General features: G+C 43.4%; 1 protein-coding gene across 2 annotated transcripts; it reads left to right on the top strand.

Moving 5' to 3' along the window:
* The first annotated feature begins 1,759 nt into the window (after window positions 1-1,759).
* Window positions 1,760-11,896, top strand: LOC310704007 (sulfotransferase 6B1-like). Of its 2 annotated transcripts, XM_083496954.1 has the most exons (8): window positions 1,760-2,051; window positions 2,997-3,115; window positions 4,408-4,497; window positions 4,798-4,924; window positions 6,320-6,414; window positions 7,426-7,582; window positions 10,416-10,551; window positions 10,642-10,723. In XM_083496954.1, the coding sequence occupies exons 1-7, from the start codon at window positions 1,850-1,852 to the stop codon at window positions 10,544-10,546; spliced, it is 921 nt and encodes a 306-aa protein (XP_083353080.1). In that variant the 5' UTR covers window positions 1,760-1,849; the 3' UTR covers window positions 10,547-10,551; window positions 10,642-10,723. The 2 variants fall into 2 exon arrangements, with proteins under 2 accessions (XP_083353080.1, XP_083353079.1); XM_083496953.1 differs by having other exon boundaries at window positions 10,416-11,896.
* The last annotated feature ends 1,088 nt before the right edge of the window (window positions 11,897-12,984 follow it).

Below are 12,984 nucleotides of genomic sequence, written 5' to 3'. Positions count from 1 at the left end.
AATACAAGATCTCCATCTGAACTTACTTGCAGATTAGAATGTTTGTCCTAAAGTGGTAGGGGGGTAACAAAACCTTTAAAAGATTAACCTGACAATGAAAATGCAGAACTGGCCAGTTTCAGGGGCAGTTTGGTTTCATTGGGGAAATCTTAGTGACCTGCTATTTGTTAATCCTCTGTTACATTAAAGCTTGTTGATACGCTGAGAACTTTAGCTGTAAAGCAAACATGTTTTTTTAAGTGACTGGATGCTGTTATGGCCTCACCAGTTTGATACATATACCTTCAGACTTCTCCTTTTGCAAAAGCTATTTAACACTGCAAAGTATGCAGACTTGTTATCATCATAAAAGTTTGTGAACATACATTACAACCCTGTGTCTACTTAGAAGTAAGTAATAATGAATTTACTCTGAGGCATTCCTTTACCTGGGAGTAAATCACATTGAGCACAAGTATATTTCTGGGAGTCATATATACTGTATGTAGGAAGCAGTGTAGGAATTTTTTATGTGTACTTACCAAAGTTCTGAGAGACAGGGGTTTAGATATTTTGTATTAAGAAATCCTAAATGTCTGAACAAACATTTAGTTTTATCCTATCTAGAAAGTAAAATAAAGCAGCCACGTCTAATTTACCCTGTTCAGTAAAATGCCCCTCAAATCTGGGCCTGTTTAATTCCATCAGTTTTGAACGTGAGTAAAGTGCTACAGGATTGGCAAACACATTTTATGAAGGAATAATAGATATTAAAGACTAATTTAACTTCTCCAAATCTTCCATGCCCCATCCATAAAAAGAAGTTTTTAATTTACTTTTTTTTTTTTTTACAAACGGGAGCCTATGGGTGGAATTCAACATTGCACTAAGGTTCCATCAATGCAAGTAGTTCTGCCTGGCAGACAGAACAATCTCCCTGCCCCTCCGGTGTGTTTGTGCAGATCTTGTCCTCCAAAACTGACTTTCCAGCACAATCAATGTGCATAGCACAGCCCAAAACAGTGAGCAAAGCTCTTGCATTAATGTAAGCAGCTCTGCTGCCGCCTAAAGCATTGGCCCTTGTCCATATGGATCATTCCTGACAATAAGGCAACAACAGTTAACACAAAATTATGGGTGGCGTTACTGACACACTATGGCTGTAATCCTAAACACACTTAACAGTTATTTCTCTAGTAGGATATATAGCTTCCCATCCCTGCAATATACTTCCCAGAGTGGTTAACAAAGGGTGCTTCCAGATGGATGGTTGAGAGTTCTCCTGGTGCATGCAAGTTTCTTTCAGTAACCAAAGGATGCCATTGGTAACAAAATAAGAGTCTGCATTCTCACCCCATCCCATATAATCGGAAATAAACCTTTCTGTGGGAATCCGATAAGTGGATATATGAATGCCAGAAACCTGTTTCATATCTTACTTGATACACTTCCAAATTCTAGAGCACATTCTTAAGCTCTATAATGCTTGTTTCACAGAGTTCCCAAAGAATACCAAAAGAAGAGAGGATGCACTCTGCTATAATTACATAAAGAGACAAGGAGCTACTTAATGGAATGGTTTCAGTCTGCTTTTCTCCTCCTACAGGGCCTCGGGTGTTGCAATGTCGTTTCCAAGTGATTTTTCCTCTGAGAAAGCACCCAGCTCAGCCAATATTGTGTAATTCATATTTTCATAAAATGGGAATGTTCCAAGCCAGAGGCTCAATTGGGTACATAGTGTACAAGTTCCTGTGATTCAGAATTGCTAGGTCCTCCTCATATATATCCTTATAGTGCAACTACTGGTTATGCAGAACCAAGTCTGTCTCTTGAAAAGGAATGTGAAAAGACCGAGGCAGCCGAGTAAAGCATGGCCAAGAAAAAGCCGCGTTTTGTGGAAAATATAGACAATATTTTAGCTACAACTCAAACTAAGGAGAATGAGGAGCTGCTGTTTACATTCAGAGGAGTGTTGTATCCAAAACGCCTTTGTAGTCTTGAGACCTTTGAAGCAGTGGCAGCCATGGAAGCGAGAAAGGACGATAGGCTGATTGTTGCTTATCCAAAATGTGGTGAGTATCCAGCTTTTAATGGAATTAAAGAGGAATGGATTGGGTTACCAACTGCTATCTGATCACATACGATTCATATGTTTATTTCCCCCATGTAACCTGGATTTACAGTTTCCATGTTTTGTTGTGCTTTTCATAAACGGGGATTTTGAATGCAAAACCTGCAAACCTGAGCAGCTGACTCCACAATGAATAATAAGCTGTCGTGTGGAAGTGCCTTCTATTAAAGTTTGAACAAGGAAACCAGTGTTTATTTGATACCCAAAATGAACTGAAATGGGTCCCAGGTGAATACATTTTGGGGTGCCTGGATTGACTCTTTCCTCAGTGGCTGAGCACCCCACAACAGCCAGGAGCAGCGACTCAAGGCCCTCTTTTATGTGGAGAGGAGATGTGTGCCTCATAAGTCCTTGGCTCCAACCCATCCTCCATGTGGCTCAGTGAGGCCTCTGAAATGGAAAGTATAGTCTCTTCCAAAACTAGGCAGCACGTTACCAACAACAGGTAGGGAGGAGGCTGCGGCAAGGCTGGGCTGGGGCCAAGTGGGGAGGAAGCTCTCTCACATAAGAAGAGGGAATAAAAGACTGCAGTCTCCAGGGCCAGCCAAGGTAGCAGCCATTTAATCTGGATTTATCATTTCCATGTTTTGTTGTGCTTATCAGAAATGGTAAATGGGGATTTTGGATGCCGTTGAAAACCTGCATGCATGAGCACCTGCGTCCACAATGAATAAGCTGTCATTTGAAAGTACCTTCTGTTGCAATTTGACAAACAAACCTTGCATGGTGTCTATGGCTTTGTTGTGACACTTGGTGTGGTCTTGTGACCCTCTGGTTGAAAATCTGTGATTAAAGTTGACTGGCATACGTGAACATAACTTTGCATTTGGTTGCGTAACTTAAGCTCCAGCAAACCATATATGTCTTAATTGCATTTATGTTGTAGGTACTAACTGGATGCTCAAAATAGTAAATGACATGATAGCTGTGATTCCAAGTTACAAGGACTTACCACCACTAGAAAACTGCCCAATACTTGAATTTGGACCGCCCACAAAACTTCAGGTTGGCATGATTTCCAAGTTACTCTAGCAAATGATCAGTGCTTACATGTGCCACACAGAAGGCGGACACTTTACAGCTATTATATGTGATTGTGTAGCATACATAAGAGATAGAGTTAGATTTGTTGAACATTGAAGCCAGTTTTCGATAAACACAGAAACTATACTTCATTTATATCAGCTTTTAATATATCTCTTTTCATTAAAAATCAATTTACAAATGGAAAGCAAAATAGAATATACGTGTTATCCTATGTTCCTCAGAGGACATAACCATTTACTTGATGGAGGTGCTTCTCAAAAACAGTGAATTATCCCTAATACTGTATCTGTACTTTTTGCATTTCATTTCCCCCTGACACCACTTTTTATAGCCACACCACTCAAGCCTGTATACTGTAAATATAATTGCAACTCAGGATAACAATGTATCTGAATCTCATGCTAAAATCTATTAGTTTTTAAGGTGTGATAGGGATGTTTTTTTGGGGGGACGCGGGTGGTGCTGTGGTCTAAACCACAGAACCTAGGACTTGCCGATCAGAAGGTTGGCGGTTCGAATCCCCATGACGGGGTGAGCTCCCATTGCTCGGTCCCTGCTCCTGCCAACCTAGCAGTTTGAAAGCATGTCAAAGTGCAAATAGATAAACAGGTACCGCTCTGGTGGGAAGGTAAACGGCGTTTCCGTACACTGCTCTGGTTCACCATAAGCGGCTTAGTCATGCTGGCCACATGGCCTGGAAGCCACATGACCGGCCAATAAAGCGAGATGAGCGCCGCAACCCCAGAGTCGGCCACGACTGGACCTAATGGTCAGGGGTCCCTTTACCTTTTTAGGCAAGTTTTTAATGTTTGATGTTTTATTGTGTTTTTAATATTCTGTTGGGAGCCACCCAGTGTGGCTGGCGAAACCCAGCTAGATGGGTCGGGTATAAATAAATGATGATGATGAGTCATCATTTTTGCTGTGAAAGGCTAACACGGCTATTCCACTGGGAATCCTTGCTACTAATATTCCTGTGCTTCCATGATGGGGGGAGATGACTTTAATAAGTTTATGAGGTAAAATGGGGGTAGGAGTGAGTATTTAGAATCATAGATTTGTATAATTGTAGTAGTAGTACTACTACTCCAAACCCATTGTTTACTTTGTTGTTTTCTATTTTTATCATGTAACTCAAAGTACTAATCCCCCCCCCAAATTATATGAATCAATAAAAAGGAGGAAATAACAACTTCCCTAGATCCTGAAATGACAACAACAGATCAACATTCCTTTAATTCTCATTCCAGGAGCTGGAAAAGCAGCCTTCTCCGCGTATTATTTCTACACATCTCCATTATGATAACATTCCCAAATCTTTTATTGAGAAAAAGGTGAAGGTAAGTGACTAGGCCCCTATGAGATATTGAAGGAGTCTCCTAAAACCTGTGTGAGAGGCTCTCTCCCAGAGCCCAGCAAGCAAGACTGAGAGCTTGATGCTCCAGCCCTGGAAGGTTTGGGGTGTTTACACATTTCTGGGGTTCTGGGGTTGTTGTGGCTACACAAGATTTCAGGTTCACGTGCAATTCTCGGAACCTAACCCCTGCGCAAGTTGGTAGTCAACTGTAGTTCATATCACCAGACGACATAACTTGCTTTAAGCAACAAAATCTAATATCTCTTTCTTTCTTTTTAAATAGATGCTGGTCGTTTTCCGAAATCCCAAAGATGCTGCTGTATCCTATTACCATTTTTACAACAAAAACCCTGTTCTTCCAGATGTCGGTTCTTGGGATGATTTTTTTCCAAAGTTCATGAGTGGCGAAGGTATATCATATTAGAAGTTCTCACTTTCTGTATTTCTGAAACTTCCCACAAAGTATTTGTGCACAATGTCTTTTCAGATGAAATGGAAACGAGTTTCAAATGAGCAGGGCTCTTGATTGCAAGAAAAAGCCCACAGTCGATGTTTCTTTTACTCAGATTAGCATCATCAATTGATAATGAGATTGTGTTGTTGTTGTTATTATTATTATTATTATTTATTAGATTATATATTTCCCTTCGTCAGAAGGTTTTAGGGCGGTTCATATTATATAAAAAACTGGAATCTTACAGTGGCACAGAGGGCTATTGCCTACCACAAAGGAGAAACCCAGTTAATCTGAAGAAGTTTTAGAGCTCAGACTGATTTCCCCCCCATGTTTCTAATTTCAGATTAGTCAATGCTGAACATACTTATGCAGGATTTCCCCCATGACATCAGGACTTCTGCAGCAATCATGTCATTTGTTTTAAGAGCTTAACAAATGGCAAATTCTAAATAGTCACAATCACCTTTGTTTTTTGACCTGTCCATTTCAAGAGATACACGCACATTGGTCTCAAGAACTGGACAACTTAGAAATAGTCAACCACCTCAGCAAGCAAAACTCTGGCTGCACTTGCCCTCTTCTGCATGTATAATATCCCTTTTCTTGAGACATTTTATACCAGCCCTTTAGTATAATAGGTATAGATGACCCTCGTGTCCCTTTCCAATTCTACAATTGCATGGTTCAGTCATAAGAATGAATATTATGTTCATTTATATGAGCAGCAACAGTTTTTAAAAGCCTTGCAGACAGGCCACATATGGTAAAAGACATTCCCCTCACCCTTCTTTCTATTCCCTTAGTGGCCTAGGCACCTACAGAAGTTTCGTGGCAGCATCTCTTTCATATGCAGAAGGTTCCAGGTTTAATCCTCAGCACCTCCAGGTTCACTTGTGGATGAGCCCGTCCGAAACCCTGCCGATTCACGGCCAGTCATAAATGCCAAAGTGAATTTAGACCTCCTTTCAATTTCTGATGATTTGTGTACAGATTTTACATGTCATGAAAATAGCTCCAGTGTCGGGTTAAAGTGAATGAATGAAGTGCTGTACCTTAGTTCTCGAACAGAATCCATTCCAGAAGTCCGTTCGACTTCTGAAAACGTTCACAAACCAAAGAACGGATTCCGATTGGCTGCAGGAGCTTCTTTCACTCAATCGGAAGCCGTGTTGGACGTTCGACTTACAAAAAATGTTCGCAAACCGGAACACTCGCTTCCGGGTTTGCGGCGTTCGGGAGTCAAAACGTTCGAGTCACAAGGCGTTCGAGAGCCAAGGTACAACTGTATTCTGATGTCATTCCCCCCCCCCTCCATGCTTTGAAATATGCTGTTTGCATTTTATTTCAGTTTGCTGGAAATCCTACTTTGACTATATCTTTGCTTGGGACAAACACGTGGATGAAGAAAATGTCATGATCATCACGTATGAAGAGCTGAAAGAAGTGAGCATTCTTAGAAACTGAGATAATGATTTCACTTTTCTTCTGTTATGGCTACTATTAAGTACGAGTATTTTATTCTATATGTATATTTCTCTTTTGTTAGAAGGTTTGGATATTTAAATGTCTTAAAATATTTTTTTAAAAAAATATGGCCCTGCACTTGATTAAATACTAAGCACACCACTATGCCAGTGTGATTAAGTTTTGTGGTGTAAACTCTTTTTGCATATTGATAGGCTTGCACTTAATTTATTTTTGGTTTTTTTATAATTTATTTGGGACTTTGAATAACTAAGTTTATTTTTTAATTAAAAGGAATATGGCTGATTGAATATATGACACACTGGAAATGGAAAAAGATCGGTAGCAGATATTTGAAAAAAGAAATGCTTTTCAAGAATCTAAGTTACAGAAGCAAATAGAAAATTAAATGATGGTACCTTCACTGTGGCGGGAGGCAGGTGGCGCTGTGGGTTAAACCACAAAGCCTAGGACTTGCTGATCAGAAGGTTGGCGGTTCGAATCCCCGCGACGGGGTGAGCTCTTGTTGTTTGGTCCCAACTCCTGCCAACCTAGCAGTTCGAAAGAACGTCAAAGTGCAAGTAGATAAATAGGTACCGCTCCGGCGGGAAGGTAAATGGCGTTTCCGTGCGCTGCTCTGGTTTGCCAGAAGCGGCTTAGTCATGCTGGCCACATGACCCGGAAGCTGTACGCTGGCTCCCTCGGCCAATAAAGTGAGATGAGCGCTGCAACCCCAGAGTCGGTCACGACTGGACCTAATGGTCAGGGGTCCCTTTACCTTTACCTTCGCTGTGACAATGTTTCTGTGTTTCCTTTCACACTGCACTTCTTTTGCTAATATCAGATGCACCACTTTAGGAAGCTATAGCACATACATTTATGAATATATTTATTTAGATGTTTAGCCTGCCCAATTATTGAGTCTTAGGGCTCTACCTTTGTACCAAATATATTTATGAAATCATAACTAACTTTACTGTTATTTTCCAGAATCTTCACGAAGGAGTGAAGCGCATAGCTGAATTTTATGAGCTGCCTCTGTCTGATGGAATGATTAAGTCTGTTGCAGAGAGCTCTACGTTCCAAGCAATGAGCAGTAAATCTGAAGAAACACATGGTCGGTTTGCTCCTGTCCTTTTCAGGAAAGGTACTGCAGTACTGTATTGATTTTATGCCACTCGTTTGCACTGAATTCTCTTTCTTCCAGTAACACAAGCGCCCTCTAGCGGTGCCATTTATGGGGGGGGGACAACTAAACATTATATTTTGTCAATACAGTAGTACCTTGGGTTACATATGCTTCAGGTTACATACGATTCAGGTTACAGACTCCACTAACCCAGAAATAGTACCTCGGGTTAAGAACTTTGCTTCAGGATGAGAACAGAAATCATGTTCTGGCGGTGCGGCAGCAGCAGGAGGCCCCATTAGCTAATGTGGTGCTTCAGGTTAAGAACAGTTTTAGGTTAAGAACAGACCTCCGGAATGAATTAAGTACTTAACCCGAGGTACCACTGTATCTTGAAAATAGTTTTGCTCCATTTCCCTCTTCCTCACTCCCATCCCACATATAGAACCAAAGTTCAAAAACACTAAGAACCCCTAAAAAGCCTCTGTAAGACCATTCTCCTATAATTAGAACAAGGAAGTCTTCTGGTCCAGAAGAGTTTGCACATGTCATATTTTAAATAGGCCAAATTAGTCTGCAAAAGTAGAAGTTACTTGTGCTGTGACATCTCAGTTTTCGGCATTCTCTCCTAATAATAATAATAATAATAATAATAATAATAATAATAATAATAATTTATACCCTGCCCATCTGGCTGTGTTTTCCCAGCCACTCTGGGCGGCTTCCCACAAAACACTAAAATACAATAACCTATTAAACATTAAAAGCTTCCAACTATGTAGAGTACGAGGCATAAAAACCATGAGTCCAGGGCAGCTCATGTTTTATTATGTCAATAATCAAACAAGACAACTAAAACTGTGAATAGTGGTCTAAGTGATCAGGGAGTTGGGGATCTTGTTGAACTTGAAAGGTTCTAGGTGGACAAGCACAGGACTGCACAGTGGGATAGATGCAATTCAGTGGGGCTTATTTCCAAGTAGGTTGGGATAGAAGTAATGCCTAAGTGTTATGACTGTAAACAGATTAGCCACAGTAGAGTTTGCCCATGCCATGTTTTAAATAGGCCAAATCAGCTGTTTATAACAAAGCAGCTTCTGCAAAAGTGGAAGTTACCTGTGCCATGACATTATAGTTTTCTGCATTGTCTCCTGCCAATAATTGCCAGTTATGTGGAATAAGAAGCATAAAAGCCATGAGCCGAGCGCAGCAAATAATGAAACAGTACAGTTAAGAAATTAAAAAGCAGTTTAAAACAACTTAAAACAGTTTTTAAAAAATTCTAAGCACAGTGGACTGCACTCCGCGATCTGCATCCGGTTCAGGAATGTGTGACGTTTGCCAGTATTAAAAATGTTAGCACTTGGGTGAGGCTTGGAAATTACAATATTTGGGTCAAGGAACACAGAACAAAGCAGATCCAGGGATGGAACTGGAGCCAGTGGCATAGCATGGGGGGGCCATAGAGGCAGTTGCCCTGGGTGCAAAATTCTTAGGAGCCCAAAATTTCCACTTTTCGCTCATCTGAGCTCTTGAAGCTGCTGAGCCGCAGCTGCACCTCAGAGAGAGAAGCCACTCAGCATCCTCCTTCCCTGGTGTGCCCCCCCCCCCGCCATTCCCCTACAGCCACAGGAACCTGATTCTGCCTCAGAATTGAAGCTGTGTGGCGGCAGCAGCACCTGCATGGTGTTTAAGGTGGCATGGAAGGAGTCCCTTTTTTAAAAACTTCCTCTTCTCTTTTCACACCCCTTGTAGAGGCAGGTCACCACTCACCCCCAACACCTCCCCCCCCCTACTCTCTGGCCATCCCTCTGCACCGCAGCTAGAAAAAGCCCCTCTGCGCTTTTGCCAGTGAAGCACCACAACTGCAGAACTTCGTGTGCCCCCTTAAGAGAGCCTAGTTCACTTAATAAACCCGCCCACATATTGAGGGATAGAATCATAGAATCATAGAGTTGGAAGAGACCACAAGGACCATCGAGTCCAACCCCCTGCCAAGCAGGATGTGTGGGGTATGCTGCTACCTTGTCCCAGGTGCTAGCAATCCACAGTACGCCATTGGCTGGAGCTCAGAACCAAATAGTTTTCAGAGAATCTAGAGGTTGGGTGGCTTGGGGCAGCTCCAGGCAGGGAGATGGTTACAAAACTCCATTATCTAAGAGTAACAAGGTTAACCAAGGTGAGGAAACTGGTCTTTCCAACTTTCTTTGCCAGCAACTAATCTAAAAGAGAAATATTAAACTGCCAACACCCAATCTAATACACCCCTTAGCCTTTGCTTGTCTCAAAGATATTCCGCAAGGCCAGTGGCGTAGCGTGGGGGGTGCAGGGGGGGCCGGCCGCACCGGGCGCAACATCTGGGGGTTAGGGTTAGGGGGCGCAAATCCACGGGTTAGGGGGCGCAAATCCATGGGTTAGGGGGCGCAAATTACTTGCCTTGCCCCGGGTGCTGACAACCAACGCTACGCCACTGCGCAAGGCAGCTGAGGTTTAGGATCAGAGTTTTCTCCTAGATGGGCTACCTTCCCAGGTTGACAAACCCAATCTGCCTCTCACTTCCTTCTACAGCGCATGCAGAAACCGCCACCTTGACCATTGGACCCACTGTTGGTCGCATCTGCTTATACACCTCTCAGTTGTTTCTGTTGATATCTCCAGATAGCCCCAATCTGATGCATGTTAGTAATGTCTTTCCTTGGTTACACCCAAGCAAGTGTGCCTGGGGTTGCAGGATGAGACAGATGACAATACATTCACTTGTTTCAACATTCAGAAACCATAAATCTGATCTGTAAATCTCTATACAGAAAGGCATAAAGAGTGAGATTCATTTTTCATTGTTTCTTAATAGGTGCTGTGGGTGACTGGAAGACTTTGTTTACTGAAGCTCAGAGCCGGGAAATGGATGCAAAATTTGAAGAGTGCTTAGCAGGAACTAAACTGGGTGCAAAGCTAAAATATGACCAATATTGTAAATTTTAAAACCTTGGATTTGGAGGATATTATCTGAAGCCTTTCGGTTAAGAATAAAATAATGTTTAAGTGCTAGATACATTTATGCACGGGGAAAAAATGTTCTCAGTCTTTTTTGCTTTCAGGTCATGCACTCAAATTATAACATACTAAATGGGAAGAACATGAAGGTGTGCTATGAAATAATTTTGCGGCAGCATGCTTTGGCACCGGGGGACGGAGAGCAGGCAGGGCGGGGCTGGTGAGCATCCTGGGGGCGGGGCACGCCGCCTGCGGGGCCTTGGTGCCCAGCGCAGGCTGGGCAATGGCACCCTGCTAGGATCGCGCTGCCAGGGGTGGTGCGCTCCCCCCGCACTCTTCTTCTTCCAGCAGTGCTCACACTCACCTATTCAGTTGCTGCATTACCCAACTCCTTAAATGTTTACTTTTATAAACTCCTTCCTGTGTATATGGAGCCATAGGAAAGCTACATACATCTGTTGCATCGCCCCCATATGTTTGTTGTTGCTGCTGTTTAGTCGTCTAGTTGTGTCCAGCTCTTTGTGACCCCATGGACCAGAGCACGCCAGGCACTCCTGTCTTCCACTGCCTCCTGCAGTTTGGTCAAACTCATGCTGGTAGCTTTGAGAACACTGTCCAACCATCTCGTCCTCTGTCGTCCCCTTCTCCTTGTGCCCTCAATCTTTCCCAACATCAGGGTCTTTTTCAGGGACTCGTCTCTTCTCATGAAGTAGCCAAAGTATTGGAGTCTCAGCTTCAGGATCTGTCCTTCCAGTGAGCACTCAGGGCTGATTTCCTTCAGAATTGATAGGTTTGATCTTCTTGCAGTCCATGGGACTCTCAAGAATCTCCTCCAGCACCATAATTCAAAAGCATCAATTCTTCAGTGATCAGCCTTCTTTATGGTCCAGCTCTCACTTGTAGGGATGATTGCGGAGTGGGGTCCGGAGGGAGCACACTTCCCCACCCGCAGGCAGCCTCAGCCTGCCTGCACGTGTGACCTTGAGGTACGGATCACACCCACCCCCTCACAGACAAAGCCACGGCTGTCTGAACATCATTGCCTCTGTCTACCCTTTTGAAGTCTCAGTAGTCTGCGGTGCCCTGTCTGTAACCATTGTCTCTGAGACCTTTTGTCTCTTTCGTCATACACTGTGCAAGGGGAAAATGACGCGGTGGAAACAGGTGCCAAAATAACTTTGTACCACCCCACGACCTCGGGACCGGAAGATGTGTAAAGGTCACAGCCCAAAATGTATCTGCCTGGTTTGCATATTTGTCTCAATAAAAGGAGGCTCCACAGGGCTGGCCGGCAGCTCGCTTTCAGCTCACCTGTGCGCAGCTCACCTGCATTATCAACTCCTGCCTCATGTCCATCACTTCATCTGGCGCCCAGGTCCATGGGGCTGGTTTTACTCACTTTGCTTGGCAAGAAGAAGAAGAGTTTGGATTTGATATTCCAGCTTTTACTCCCTTTAAGGAGTCTCAAAGTGGCTAACATTCTCCTTTCCCTTCCTCCCCCACAACAAACACTCTGTGAGGTACGTCAGGCTGAGAGACTTCAGAGAAGTGTGACTAGCCCAAGGTCACCCAGCAGCTGCATGTGGAGGAGCGGAGACGCGAACCCGGCTCCCCAGATTACGAGACTACTGCTCTTAACCACTATACCACACTGGCAAGAGCTACAGATGCGTCCCTGCATCCTCTACAGGATCCCGGTGAGTATTGGAAGGAAGGAACGTAAGTATGGGGAGTTCCCTTTCTGTGCAACAGCTGAAACATCGTAACGAGTTGCAGTGCCTACTTTTAAAAGCACTTAAATGTCCTATTGCAAGTACCGTATTTTTTGCTCTATAAGACGCACCCAACCATAAAGACGCACCTAGTTTTTAGAGAGGAAAACAAGAAACAAGAAAGCAACACAAAGCCTCTTGAGTGAAGAGGCAGGAGCACTCCACCTCACTCAAGAGGCTTTGCATGGCTATCCCCGAAGCCAGAAGAGCAAGAGGAATCACTGCGCACCGATCCCTCTCGCTGTTCTGGCTTCTGGGATAGCTGGTCAGCCTGCACTCGCTCCATAAGACGCACACACATTTCCCCTTACTTTTTAGAAGGGAAAAAGTGCGTCTTATAGAGCGAAAAATACGGTAATTCATACCCAATGTCCGTGGTACCCTGAGGCTGGTTCCTTTAGGCTCCAGGATTGGGAACAAACAGGACAGGCCCTGCACTCAGAGCCCAAAGCCCAGTGTGAGTCCTGCAGGTTTGGCATTTCTGCCGAGATGCCATTCAGCATTTGGCTCAAATTCAGCGTTCTGCTGTCTTTCAGCATTCTGCTGTTATTCAGCGTTTTGCTCCCATAGAAAGAAAGGCTTTGCTTTCGGTTGTTAGGCCACCATCCGCAGAAGTTCAGCCTGTACTTTCTCTTATCAAGAGATAATCTTATT

This window comes from Podarcis liolepis (genome assembly GCF_965112155.1).
Source record: "Podarcis liolepis genome assembly, chromosome: 3".
NCBI lineage: Eukaryota > Metazoa > Chordata > Lepidosauria > Squamata > Lacertidae > Podarcis > Podarcis liolepis.
Note: the sequence above shows the minus strand (reverse complement) of the source record. Positions and strands in the feature narration are given on the sequence as shown.